Genomic DNA, 13,325 nt, shown 5'->3' with positions numbered 1-13,325 from the left:
GTATAGTGCCTCCTGCATCACGAACTGGTATAAAAAGGCCTAACCAAGATTTGATGATGGATGATAGGAGTCGGAGATGGTGACAAAGAAGTGACAAACAACTGACCATGCAGCCACTAATTCTGATTTATCGAACCTTACATCGGTTGGACTCGTCAACCTTTTACCTGACACCTAAACTTATTACTTCATATTCAAACTTGTAGCCCAATCAATCACTTTCACCAAATTTGCAGATACTTCCAAGTACCAAACACAAAGATGAGGAACAAAAATCTAACATGTATTAGCATAAATATAGAAAGACAATGTTCAGTCCTTGAGTAGCAATGTGAATGAATAACGAGTATGGGAATGAAAGGCGTTGAAAAGCCAGAAGAAATGGGGATAAATGAGCATGACCACTTATACATACAGATCCCAGATGATAGTATTATCCATCACGTGGAAGATCCTGCTGACGATCTTTATTTTTTGGATGAATATGCAAATTTGTTGATATTGATGGGTGCAACAGTCCGCCTTCATTTAAAACAAAACAACAAAAAATGAGGATCATGCGGTGGAGATAATCTTAGAAACACATTCGGATGATTGTTCAGATGAAGCGTAGAAGACATACCTTGAAGAACATGTATTTTGTACATCTTTTAGCGGGGCACGAAGGCCACTTGCACGTGAACCTGATGAAGTGTATCTGTAGGACGAAATGAGCGCAACAAATTTTTCCATTGATTTCTCTGCTATACCGGTGTAGTTGTTCAGGTGCGAAATATTGCATCCAAATTTTCCAGTCTCCTGCATCTCTTTGCCTTTGTTGCTAGAATCAGAAGCTTCACCATCTGCAGGATAAAAAAACATCCAAGGGTAATGCAACACTTTTGAAATCAAAACATACATATTTCTCGAACAAGCATTGAGGATTCGTTTCCTCCTCAGATCCAATTCACTAAAGGAACTTGAGATTGAAAATTGCAGTAAGCTTAATGTTTTGATAAGCTGAAATGTTAACTCGCTTGAAAAAAATGTTAACATAAATCACAATATGGAGTGACCGGTCAGAGCATCAACTAGTGATATTGAATGAAATAAGCAATGGAATGTTAAATGACATGCTCTTATGTTTTGAATGCCATAAAAAAGAAAAAAGGTCCAGTTGCAAGTTCAGGGGTCTATCTATTAGATCTAAGTGAAAGCTCTAGCAACCCTAAAACATCTAAGGCCTTTATTCTGATATTTTAAAAAACATCTAAGCAACCAAGTTTTCAGCTTTCATAATATGATACATTTGGGATGAACCAAAAATCAGGATAAACACATGACAAGTGGTTGCAAGTTAAATAACTATCCACAAGGGTAGATTACATAGTCAATTAATACAAAGCATCAAATAAAAAGAGAGCCATTGCAGACCATAACTAAAGTCATATACTACTAATTTCTTTTCCATGAAATCATAATTAAAAAGATGAGAACAATACATGTAATATTTAATATAAGTCATACATGAATGTGCAATATATTTAAGATGTCATACAACAATAATATGCTGTAATGTCCCAACTAATAGTTATAAGATGGCTATTTACAATTTTTTAATACACATTAAAACAGAAGATATGAAAAATCAAAGCAAAAAATTACTATATCATAGACCCATGCAAGATAGAATTGATAGAATCCTATGTCAGAATAATTTGTTTATGATTGCAAAGCCATTCCAAACCTTCTTCAAAATAAGTTGAAGTTGTCCGTGCATTCTTCGATCCTAGATCTCCCTGATTCATTAAAATGCATAAGCAAGAAAGCACTTAAAATAAAAGCTACTTAATCTAGGAACCACACAAAACAACAGACAAACACACCAGTTGCTTGTCACTGATATTGACTGGCTTTCTTTTCTTCATGCCACTTTTTAGACATGCATTTCCACATGATGCACCATTAGGCACAGGACAATCACAAGAAGTGCAATCGTAATTTTCATTATTCACATTGGTGCCATCATTTTGGTTCTCAGGATCATTGTCATCCGATAGTTTATGCCTAAAATATGAGCTCTTGACGATGACTTTTCTTTTTGTCGACTTTGTCGTGACATCGACATCCGCCATTTGAAGTTTAAAGTCATATTCCTTGTGTGATGTCAAAAATGGTTTACATGTTTCATTCTTCAGCTCTGGCAATAAGGAAGAACATTGCAGATCCTTAAGGTCACCTGTTATGGTTCAGACACAGGAAAAAGTTTTTCATGATTTCTATAATGGTGGCAGATAAAATTTTGCATACTTACTATTCAAAGGTAGCCTGCTAACTTTCTGGTTGTGATTGGTAGACTTATCTTCCATCTGAAAAGAAGAAAGAGTTATGTATTCTTCACGAGAGACTGTAAATGAACTTTAATATTATTTCCAATACTTTTGTTGTATCTCCTACACAATCCTCTGCGGGCAGACTATCATTAGTAGTGCTTGCATTGACTGGGGCATGTGCTGCGTGATTATTGATACAAGTAGCCTCTTCTGTTGAACCAAGTGATTCAGAATCATATTTTTCTGAACTTGGAGAATCAGAGTCCATCACCACCAACTCTTTTGGCATGACTTTGGGGGCTCTGAATTTCCGTCTTGCTTCAAGTGACGCTAGACCTTTACTTTGTTAAAGAATTGGAAAAGAATGCTAAACATCTATAAGCATGCCTCACTTACGTAAAAAGAAATGAAAACAAACATACCATAGCAGCTTTAAGAATAAACTGGATGATAGAGCCTAGGTCGATGATGTTTCTTGAAATTGATGACCACTAATGCAAAATGAATTACTGTAATAATGATTTCTTAACTAGATCAGTCAAAGATGAATGAGAACGATGTTTTAAGGGGAGAAGAAAGAAATAGTAAAACATTTTGGCTTCTTAAAGCCTAAGAATGAGAACAGGCAACAGCACTGATCACATATAGTAAATAAAAGGAGAACAGGTCAAGATGAAACTACTGATGATTTCCTTTAAAAATTTTATTGCACTTGCAAGAAAACATGCCAAAGACAATTTATCTTTGATAATAAGAAAATTGCAGATGCCCATTTAAAGTTCACAACGTTATCTTTGATAATCTTACAATTCTTCTACTATCAGAAATAACAAAGGAAAACATTAAAAAAATCAGAAAGTTTCCAGACTGCTCCGAGAATTCAGATAAAGTAAATGGAGAAAGAATGTGTTTTACCCTGAAGTATAGAAACAAGAAAGTTGGATCACAACGTCTTGAAGTATAAAACCCAATTTTTTTTACTCAAATATTATTCATTTTCATAAGCTATATCCAGCTATTGTTGGCTACATATAGGAGATCATGATGTACGGCTAAAGAAAAGTAAACATATTATAGCAATCTGCTAATCTAACTAAATATGAACTAGCAATTAAGTGATGCACAAAAGCATTCATTTGTGATGCTAATTATGGATTCAGTAATGGAATATTTAAGTTTGTCAAAATCATTTGGATACAGAAGTAATTGGTCAATAAATTTTTCTGGACAGGCAAATCTAGCTTTTTCCTTCCACTTGATGGTACAGATTCTTTTTCTAAGCAATTTCTACCAAGCATCAATTGTCTGCATGTGTCCTTTCCCTGCAACCATAAATCGAGAAATAATCAATGAATACATCATCTGGAAAAAGTTAAGCGGAATAATTTGGCCAATTAGGAAAAAAGAAGCCATGGGAAAATATATGCTAAACAACAACAAATAAAATGGATCTAGAAAGAACATACTTTCTAGTACCTGTTAATAGTATAATTATGCACAACTATCAAGAAAATACTAATATAGCATCCTCTACTAGTCAAAACACCACGAGATAACCATAAAAAGAAGAGCATTAGTTAATGCAGCTTAAGAGGGGAACTGCTGACAATCAGTTGTGATAATATGTCTACTACTTGATGGAACATGTAAATGTAGCATCAGTTAAACATGTAATGTATATGGTCTTCACCAAGCAAGCCATTAGCACCTTCTAAAATATTTGGCTGAGGTTTCGAAGCCTCAATTTTGGTAAGTAGATACGGCCTAAATAGGATTACCCGTACTATGTCATGCTGACCAAACACCCTTTAAGGTTAATTAACCAATCAACCTTTGAGGACATGTAGCCATTAGAATAATGGCTAATCCTCCCATGTTCTATGAATGGAGCTCTTCAAGAACTCTCTTTTGTTTTTCATGAACTAAAAATTGAGCATATTCTTGAGCTTCTATGTTTTCAGATATAAAGCTAATCAAAAGAAGGAAAATGCAGGAGAAAGATACTAATGGGTTACAAAATCAAAGATATTTTCATCAAAGTTCAACTTAATTTTGCAAGAGATATGTAATGCTTAAATAGGCTAAGGGCTGATAGATATCAGAATTTACATAACTAATATCCCAAAAAATTGAAGAATATGCTAATATCAGCAGATCAGGTTCAACTAGAAGAACCTGGAATGGCATCTTCGTTAATGGATCAATGTCTCCTTGTGCTATTTCCTTAGCTATACCTTGTGGTAACCATGTAAATTCAGTCAAGGAAAGCTACCATCATTTCAAAGGAAAAAAGGATATAGCATGGCATGTATAGTAAAAACATAAGTAGCAGATGAAGGATATGGGCCCAGAAAATCCAAATCTTCAAAAACACCATGAGGTATGTCCGTCAAATGAACAATGTCTTCTTTTGCCGGATCATAAACTCTCTGATGCTGAAATGCCCAGATCGCTTTTCCGAATGATTCCTCAAAAAGTGGTGGGATAGAAACAGCACTATACCTTAAGTGCTTAATTACCTGAATGAACAAGATATCTTATTCAAAATATAACTGAAGGTCAAAACATTCATCAAAAATCAAGAATTTAGTACATGATCAAGTTAACAGTAAATTATGGACGAAGGAAGAGAAAATGTTTCATTAAGGTAAAACAAGGATGGCAAATATGTGATTCAGTATATCACTACATAGACAAACATGACATGAATGATGCAAACTTAAGCTACATGAACCCTCAAGGTAAAATCCTCTAAATATGGGGAAAAAAGTCCTCTGGATATGTGGAAAAACCTAAAAAATGAGAAAATGAAAAAGGTGAGCAAGTGAAAGTGTTAGATGTTCTACTACTCAAATTGAAAAGAAAGCTATTCTGAAATTGCATTATTCTACTTCCAGCTTACTATTCTACCGATACGATGGCCCTTACTCCATAAGTTTTGACTGGTCAGGCACCAAGAAACCAGTTTAAATTAAACAGTATAATGGCTGACGATTACCAAATTAAATAATTGAACTAAAATCATGATAAAATAAATTTACAGTTGGTGTTACATACTTTAAGGTAAAACTATAGTATAACATGTGATTGCACAAACTAGATTTAAACAATTCAGAGCTTATCAAAAAATTGAAAACTAGAGTACAAAATAGTGAAAGATAGTGCTATAGAAAACGATAAGATGAGGACAGCTATATATTCCATAGATGTAAATCATCATCTTTCCGATTGCAGTGCCTAATATGATGCATATAATTTTAACTTACCTTATTGTAGCTCTTAAGCCTCTTGACGAGTGCATGGGCCCTTTTCAAGCCCATGCCAGGCAGTGATGGTAGATAGTCACAACCACTAAAAATGCACATCTCAAGTAGCATCCGATTGGTGAATCCGGTTAAATCAAGCTCCTTATTTTTTCCCAAACGTAAACTTTGAAACTCGACTCCCTGGCCAAATTTGTCCATTTTGAAGATAATCTGAATAAGGTACTTGAAAAGTTAATATCTTAAAAGAAACAAGGTACTACAGAGAAATAAATAAAAAGATAACTAAATGATTAAGAATTAAGATATACATTTTTAAAGCCAACTAGTAGAAAGTCTTTTAACATATACTCACTCTTGAACAACCAAAGGGTATCAAGTCTGAGTCTTCAGTGATGACAGCATCAACAAGGCTATTTATGGACAAGAATGTCATCTGAGCATCAGCTTCATAAGGTGCCACAATGTAATCAACATGATCTTGTTTCAAAACCTGCAATAGTACATCTCGAAAGTTATTAGATTTAGACAAAGTTGCTTGACAGTGATGGTGGCGTCAGTCAACAAATTATGCATAGAAAAAAGACATTATTAAGAGAATATAGGGAGTTTATCTCATAGCATGGGCAAGGAGTTCAGTAATGTTGGATCTAGAAGTAACCAAAAAAAAATATCCTACCTGGATTAGTTCAAATGCAACCAAAGGTGAAATATCAACAGCTTTTTGGTAGCACTCATAAGCAGCAGAAGAATTACCCAATGTCTCATGTTCCATTGCTCGTGCAAGATTTTCCTTCCTGGTCCTGAATTCATTTCATTTAGTTAGATATCATGCATGACATTTTGTGTAATATATCTAAGACCATAAGAACCAGCATATTCCTGCAAAACATATTGACATTTGACATCCCTCACTAAGATGAAGTCTCATATCAACTTTCATTCCTCTCAAATATGAAGCTGAAGCATATTACCAATCACAGTCGATACCTTGAACGCTTGGTCTCTTGTTCAATCTTCATCGGTAGAATACCACCATCAAAAACAAGAATAGGTTTGACACCATGATGCTTCAACAAATTTACTCTATGCATACAATAGTCGATATGCCTAGAATTCCACATATAAGTTAGTCGCACTTAGAGGATATCATATCATTGAGAACTTAACAAGTTTCTTGCAAAACAATTGTAGAAGGCTGTAGCCATATGAAAAAATAAGAGCAAACATCATTATTAAATCTCATCTTTTGAGTAAACATACATGCTTCAGAATACTGCTCCGTAGGTGCCCAGCAAAAAAATATAAATCTAAAATCACTAGCTCAAATATTAGGATCAGAATTGAAGTCAAGAGGACATATCTGACAAAAAAATAATGCATTTTTGCATATATTGACTGCCTCAAGTTGACTGATAACTTGCACAAAGATAGAATGAGAAAAGGAAAAGCATTTTGAATGCAAAATGTAATAGACATATTTCAAAATGTGATTAACATTAAAAATAAGGAACGACAAAAGAAGCTTGAAACAAGTAAATCTAGTAGCAAGAGTGAAGGAAAGTAAAGCCTACATATATTCTTAAGAGAAAAGGACAACTTGTAGTCTCAAAGGACAATTATCAAGCTCGTAAGAGATTGGAAAAAAAGTATGTTTACAATCACAAGAAATGAAATTCTCACAAGAATGATCAAGGCAGAGTTTATCAAAGATTTGACGAGCCAGTCTGCTTAACTATTGGTTTCCTAAAAATATGATTAGACAGAGAATCCACTAAAATACACAACAAGCAGTCCTTCAAAGCAGACCTAAAATGCCACAGCAAAATTACATCTTTCGTTAAGAAAGTTGATACGGTTAAATGAGAGGCAACAGAATCAGTTGACTACTAGTGCATTTACACTTCAAGAATATAGTTTTAAAACTTAGCATCACCAAAAGCAACTGCATCGAGCAATGCACAGAACATAACTATGGAAATCCATAGCATCAGGACCAAAGATAGTACTTTAGACCAATTGAAACATACCATTCTTTTGAAATTTTTCATTGCAAAAGCGGGACATAAGAGGTAGGTTGCCACAAGAAACTAAGATTTTTAAAGCTATCCCAAGAAAAAGCACTTAATATAGAACAAATTAATGGTCAACTATAAAGCCTAAATCAACTTCAGAGTCACAATGCGATCACAGAATTAACCTAGCTAATTTCAAACTCCATTAGTCAATTACAAGTATCTCTCAGTCGTCAGCAAATCTACACTTACAGGAAAATCATATGTATAGGATGCCAAGGGACAATATTTGCAAACCGTAGAAAATGTCCATGGACAACATAAGATGTTAGATTAGATGAATGTTCGAGGGCGATATCATGATCATGTCTGCCCGAAGATAAATCAAGAGTATCATCGAAAAACTGTATGACGATAATGATTTCAGCTGATGACAGAACAATGTATAATGCCCCAGAATTTGGGTAAAATGACAAGCTTACATGAAGATGCACCAAGCTGAAAATTTAAAGTCCAAACGAAATCCTGGTAATTAAACAGCAGTCGTCATCTTTATGAAGAATACAAAGCGGAATGGCGGCAAGAGATGGAAACTTCCATGAAATTGCTCAGGGAAAAATAGAAAAAGAAGGAAAAAGAATCGTGAACCAAGACTCAAGAAAAGAAAAGAAGACCATGAATGTCAGATCATTTTTTTCCCGAGTTCTTGTCTTTGTCCCCTTTGCTCTTCATAAGGTTTCTCTGGAGGAGAAAATAAAATGAAAACGACGACAGGAGAACAGAAACACAAAATGCCTTTTTTGTAAAGAAATATCAAGAAAGAGAAAAAAGAAACCTCTGTCGAAACCAATAGGAAGAAAAGAAAATGGATCGACAGTGGAGTAATAACAAAAAAGAAGAATCTTTCTTCTCAAAATGGGCAATGAGAGCCTCCATAATTACATATCTAGAAGAGTATTTTCCTTCGGGCGAAAAAGAACAGTAGAAGGAAATGGGTTTAGGAGTACTTCGAGGTTGGGAGGCCTTTGCAGAGCTGGGTGGCGCAGGAGAAGGCGCCCTTGTGGAGCCAGGAATAGGCGTCCACCGCCACCGTCTGGCCTCGGAGCTCCTCCACATGGATAGGCGCCATGATCGACTTGAGCAAGGGAAGCAGCCCTTGGATCCCCATCGCTCCTCGTCCGCCGTCGCAGCCAAACCGATCGCGTCTACCCTCTCGACGTCGCCGTCTCTGCCACTTCTTTCCTCTCGCTTGGCTCGAAGCTTCCCATTTCGTCCTCCAAGAAAAGGAAAGAAAGATCGAAAAACCGAGGGTTCGATGAGAGAAGAGGCGGGAAATGAAAAGCCTGTCTATGTCACGTGACATTCACGTGGTCTTATTGTTCTTGTTCTATTTCAGTTGACGGTCATTATAAAATTATATTTTATAAACAAAACATATATATATATATATATATAATCTTATTGGAAAAGAAAAGAAGAAAGAAAACTTGTCATTATTGCTTTAAAATGTGTAACTATTTTATTTAGATGATTGAAATAATATATATATATATATTAGACTATAATTATATATATAGAATCATATCCAAATCAAAGCTTGTCATCACATTGCTCGTGCGTGCGACTACTGCAACGAGTTACAACCTTTTGGCAGCATGGTGTTCTCTAACAACAACTACTATCTTCTTATTCTCCTCTTGTATTTGTAGCTTATGCTGCAGATTGCAAGCTTCCTTTAATGTCCTTGCATCCATCTTCCGGCTCTGGAGTGCCCTTGTAGCGGTAGAGATGCGCGCAGACCATGAAATATAGCAGATTGCCTACTCCCAAGGCGGCGATCAGGTAGTAGTAGTAGTCTACCTTGCCGACGTTGATGTCGTCGTCCAGCCAACTGGCTCGGCCTGGCCCTCCGGTTCTCTTTTGGACGAAGGCGATGAGAAAGGAGCTCAGGTAGCTCGCACCCGCCAGGCTGCAGTGGAAGAGCGACCCTGCCAACGTCTGCATGTGCTCCGGGAACTGCCGGTTGTAGAACTCCACCTGCCCGACCGCGTTGAAGGCCTCGGCTACGCCCATCAGGCAGAGTTGCGGCGCGAGCCACATCGCCGAGAGGGGGGAGCTCCCGTCCGCGCCGCCGTGGGCTAGAGCTGAGTCCCTCCTCTTCTTCTCCACTAAACCGGCCACCACCATGGACAGTATGGCGATGGCCATCCCGGCGCCTTGCCTCTGTAGGAGTGTGATCCCGCCCTCGACCCCGGTGATGCTCGTGGCCATGGGAACGAGGATTTGGTCGTAGACAGGGATGAAGAGGACTATGGCCATCAAGCAGATGATGCCCAGGGAGCCAGGAGGGATCTGAAAGCTCGGGCCGAGATGGCGGTCCATTTTCATGGACTGGAGAGCCGCCAGAGTCCACTGTTGTGTCAGGGCGACGAAGCAGATGATGCCGGAGGCCCAGATGGGCACGATGCGCATCAGGCATTTCACCTCCTCGATCTGCTGCACACTGCACAGTTTCCAGGGATCTGCAGAGCGACCGTCTTCCTTCACGTCGCCCTCACATACTATAGCAGCCTTGTTCAAGAACCTGCAAAGAAGTACCAACCGATCGCATCTAATGGAGAACGCCGTTTCCATTGCATGTTCAGAAGGGGGCTTTCTACCTGAACTGATGTGTCAGGGGAAGCTTCATCACCACGGTGCTCTTCCTAGCATGGTTGCTGTACAACAGCGTCTCCTGTTCCGCCGCATCGTTTGGTGCAGGCAATCGAAGCTCGCGCTTTCTGAACGCGGCGACGAGGACCTGCACGACGCCGGAGAAGACACTGCCCTCCGGCGGCACGAACACGTAAAGCCTGATCCCGGCGAAGAAGAAGATGATGGCGAGGAGCATCAGCGCCGTTGGGATGCCAAACCCCAGCGGCCAGCTGACACTGTCTTGGATGTAGACGACGGCTGTCATGGCCACCACCGTTGCGCCGGTCGAGATGGAGTAGTACCAGTTGAAAAAACTGTTGAGGCCGCGCCGCCCTTGCTCTGTGCTACGATCAAATTGGTCGACGCCGAAAGGTAGGCTGCAGGGGCGAACGCCGCCGGCGCCGAGGACTAGGAGTGCCAGGGACAAGAATAGTATGGCCAAATGGGCGCCGGAGGGACCCAAGGGTTTCCCGGATTCCTCATCTACCGGTGGCCGGAGTTTAGGAACTGCTGCCGTCAAAGTCAGCACTACCATTCCCTGCAGCAATCATCGGATCAATCAAATAAGATTCCATATCTAAATCACCGAAATACTTCTTAATTATTATTCGCTACTTTTTGTCGAACACAAATCCCATTGCTGTCGAAAGAAAAAATATTATCAGCAAAAATTTCCAATAATTATTTATTCTCAAAAATAATAAAATAAATAAATAAATTCCTCAAAGAAAACCTTAATTTTTTATTACTTTTAAATTTATTCCCATAAAAACGTCTATTAATTATTAAAAGATGATATTTATTATCCACAGTCACCGGCAACAATTTTTCGGGCCCAAATAAATATCTATACATTAATGTTGCTCCTGTACCGACGGGCTTTGGACGTGAAACATGTGGCATTGTAGAAAAGATCTTAAGATCGTTAATGAAGGGGACAAGAATCTAACAGAAGGTAAATAAGTTCGAACCGAAGAATAGATCTGTAGCAGATGAGTCCTACCACTTCATAAATACTGAGTACTAGTCATTACCCTGTAATTGAGGGCATTCAATAATTGTGGTCCAGAGGTTCAAACTCCCGAACAAGGACACCGCGGGCAATGTCCGGTGCACGGTTCATTGGATCTCCCTATCCAAGGAAACGAGAGAGAGATGCGTTCATGGAGAGAATGCCGATCCAAGTGATTCAGTTTATTGCATTGCGGATGAATTCATCTCAAGTCTGCTGCATTCTCGCGTTCATGGTCGATGCAGCTCGTAATGTTCAGTAATCAGTGAAGGATTGGAGGAGGAGAAGGGAGAGGGGAGGAGGCATGCACCAGGAAGGTGGTCACCGAGGCGTAGGCGAGGGTGCGGAACCGGCCCCAGTAGGCGTCGGAGACGAAGGCGCCGAGGAGCGGCGCGGCGTTGCTGGTGCCGGAGAAGATGTTGCACAAGTTTGCGGCCGCCATCTGCCTCATGCCGTACTGCTCCACCAGGTACACCATGAAGTTGGCCGTCAGGCCGTAGGTCGCCACCCGCTCGAACGCCTCGTTCCCTGGCGGCATGAAAGTTTAATTTCACGCACACGCACATGGCACGCAAGGAGAAAGAAGTGAGGAAGAAGAGTTCCGGTACGTGCCTATGATGAACGGCATCGACTTCCATCCTCCAGGCTTCCTCTCTTCTCGGCCGGTCTCGTCGGAGGCGCCTCCGGCACCGTCGAGAAGCAGTGGGTTGTGATCCATGGAACTGTCACTCCGACTGCTCTTGCTCGACCTCTTCCATAGCCTCACTCCGGCATTTATACTAGAGAGAGAGAGAGAGGAAGTGCAGATTGAGGCAGTCATTAATGAGGAGTTACCGAGGTTGAAGCCGGGGTTACATTTAACCTGCATTTAATCTTCTAAATGTCCACTTGACAGTGCAAATGATTCCATGCTGCGATAATAATTTGTGGAGGAAAGATTCTTTTGTCCGATCTGTGCAGAGATCGGAGGTAGCGCGAGAGCAACACTAGTATCCAAAGAAGTGAAATGGCAAGAGACAGATCTGATGTGGCCGGTCCGGCAGGAGAGACAAAGAACGGTGCAGTATTTGTCTCTAAGTAGAAGCATAAATAATCCTCGAGATAAGAAGAAACGCCTCTAAAAAATTTGAATTGATCTATAATGATTTGAGAGCTCTTCTGTGGTCTCAATCAACTTGCTCTCATGTACCTCATATATCTCTTCACCTTGGGAATCAGCAAGTCATGTCCCTTGGAGCCTTTAAATCAGCAAGTCATATCACAAGGCAAAGATCTGGTGATATGTATATGTTTGGTTTTATGTAGCAAGTCATCTGCCTGGGAGTCTTAAATCAATTTGCTTCATGCAAAAAGTCATGTTTGTTTTGCTTTCATGAAGCAACTCATGTATCTTGTGGTAGATGATGCACAATCTCTTATTTGCTTTCATGCTCATCTTTCCTCGCTTTAGGAAGACTCGAAACATATGTTTGCTATCGTGCAGCAAGGAAGACCTGTAACATGCATTTTGATTCCATGCACCAACTCAATATAATCTCTTATTCTGCTTTCATGCAGCAGCTCATAATTCTTATGAACTCTTAAACAGTCTCAAATCACTTTGCTTCGTGCACATCTCTCTCTCTCTCTCACTTACATATGTTTGCTTGCATGCAGCAAGTCATGCGTTGAAGTGCTCAGGTTGGTAGGTGTCCTAACTATATTTAAATTAATGTATAAAATTTTAATTATATTAATTTTTTTAAAAATAAATTAAAATTATTTTTATAAATATATACTGAGTCTCAATATTTTTATTTAGAAAAAGATAAATCACTTGAGAAGATGCTCATAACAATGATCTTAGGAGTTTTAAGAAACAGTTGAGAGAGATTTTATGTTTATGTGAGAGGTGAATAAGGTAGATTGTACTCGAGTTAGGATAACTCAAAAGTCTTATAATTGATTTTATATATTTAAAAAAATATTTTTTTTGATAAAATGAGATTTATCGAATGTTAATCTTGGTTAAATTTTTGATATGATTTTG

At 38.9% G+C, this 13,325-nt stretch overlaps 3 protein-coding genes across 3 annotated transcripts; all 3 read right to left on the bottom strand.

The window, feature by feature from the left end:
* Window positions 1-53: 53 nt before the first annotated feature.
* Window positions 54-2,537, bottom strand: LOC135605621 (exonuclease 1-like). Its single transcript, XM_065095922.1, has 4 exons — window positions 2,294-2,537; window positions 1,866-2,218; window positions 1,727-1,778; window positions 54-842 (listed from the first exon to the last, which is right to left on the bottom strand). Exons 1-4 carry the CDS (start codon window positions 2,346-2,348, stop codon window positions 556-558), a joined length of 747 nt encoding a protein of 248 aa, XP_064951994.1. The 5' UTR covers window positions 2,349-2,537; the 3' UTR covers window positions 54-555.
* A 128-nt stretch (window positions 2,538-2,665) lies between these two features.
* Window positions 2,666-9,063, bottom strand: LOC135605609 (exonuclease 1-like). The gene is made up of 7 exons (XM_065095902.1): window positions 8,598-9,063; window positions 6,566-6,685; window positions 6,255-6,378; window positions 5,931-6,068; window positions 5,579-5,788; window positions 4,488-4,831; window positions 2,666-3,634 (listed from the first exon to the last, which is right to left on the bottom strand). The coding sequence occupies exons 1-6, from the start codon at window positions 8,951-8,953 to the stop codon at window positions 4,592-4,594; spliced, it is 1,188 nt and encodes a 395-aa protein (XP_064951974.1). The 5' UTR covers window positions 8,954-9,063; the 3' UTR covers window positions 2,666-3,634; window positions 4,488-4,591.
* A 103-nt stretch (window positions 9,064-9,166) lies between these two features.
* LOC135605603 (protein NRT1/ PTR FAMILY 2.13-like) lies at window positions 9,167-12,061 on the bottom strand. The gene is made up of 4 exons (XM_065095891.1): window positions 11,909-12,061; window positions 11,607-11,824; window positions 10,251-10,822; window positions 9,167-10,174 (listed from the first exon to the last, which is right to left on the bottom strand). The coding sequence occupies exons 1-4, from the start codon at window positions 12,012-12,014 to the stop codon at window positions 9,301-9,303; spliced, it is 1,770 nt and encodes a 589-aa protein (XP_064951963.1). The 5' UTR covers window positions 12,015-12,061; the 3' UTR covers window positions 9,167-9,300.
* Window positions 12,062-13,325: the final 1,264 nt, after the last annotated feature.

The sequence above is a fragment of the Musa acuminata genome, chromosome BXJ1-2 (assembly GCF_036884655.1).
Source record: "Musa acuminata AAA Group cultivar baxijiao chromosome BXJ1-2, Cavendish_Baxijiao_AAA, whole genome shotgun sequence".
Lineage (NCBI taxonomy): Eukaryota > Viridiplantae > Streptophyta > Magnoliopsida > Zingiberales > Musaceae > Musa > Musa acuminata.
The sequence above is the reverse complement of the archived record's forward strand: the minus strand, read 5'-3'. Positions and strand labels throughout refer to the sequence as shown.

Coding starts and splice junctions, on each gene's coding strand:
- LOC135605621 (XM_065095922.1), bottom strand. CDS start 2,348: ATGGAAGATAAGTCTACCAATCACAACCAGAAAGTTAGCAGGCTACCT. Junction 2,219..2,293: donor TAGCAGGCTACCTTTGAATA/GTAAGTATGCAA, acceptor GAACCATAACAG/GTGACCTTAAGGATCTGCAA. Junction 1,779..1,865: donor ATATCAGTGACAAGCAACTG/GTGTGTTTGTCT, acceptor TTAATGAATCAG/GGAGATCTAGGATCGAAGAA.
- LOC135605609 (XM_065095902.1), bottom strand. CDS start 8,953: ATGTCACGTGACATAGACAGGCTTTTCATTTCCCGCCTCTTCTCTCAT. Junction 6,069..6,254: donor TTGCATTTGAACTAATCCAG/GTAGGATATTTT, acceptor GTACTATTGCAG/GTTTTGAAACAAGATCATGT. Junction 5,789..5,930: donor TACCCTTTGGTTGTTCAAGA/GTGAGTATATGT, acceptor TACCTTATTCAG/ATTATCTTCAAAATGGACAA.
- LOC135605603 (XM_065095891.1), bottom strand. CDS start 12,014: ATGGATCACAACCCACTGCTTCTCGACGGTGCCGGAGGCGCCTCCGAC. Junction 10,823..11,606: donor CCTCGGTGACCACCTTCCTG/GTGCATGCCTCC, acceptor TGATTGCTGCAG/GGAATGGTAGTGCTGACTTT. Junction 10,175..10,250: donor CCCCTGACACATCAGTTCAG/GTAGAAAGCCCC, acceptor ACTTCTTTGCAG/GTTCTTGAACAAGGCTGCTA.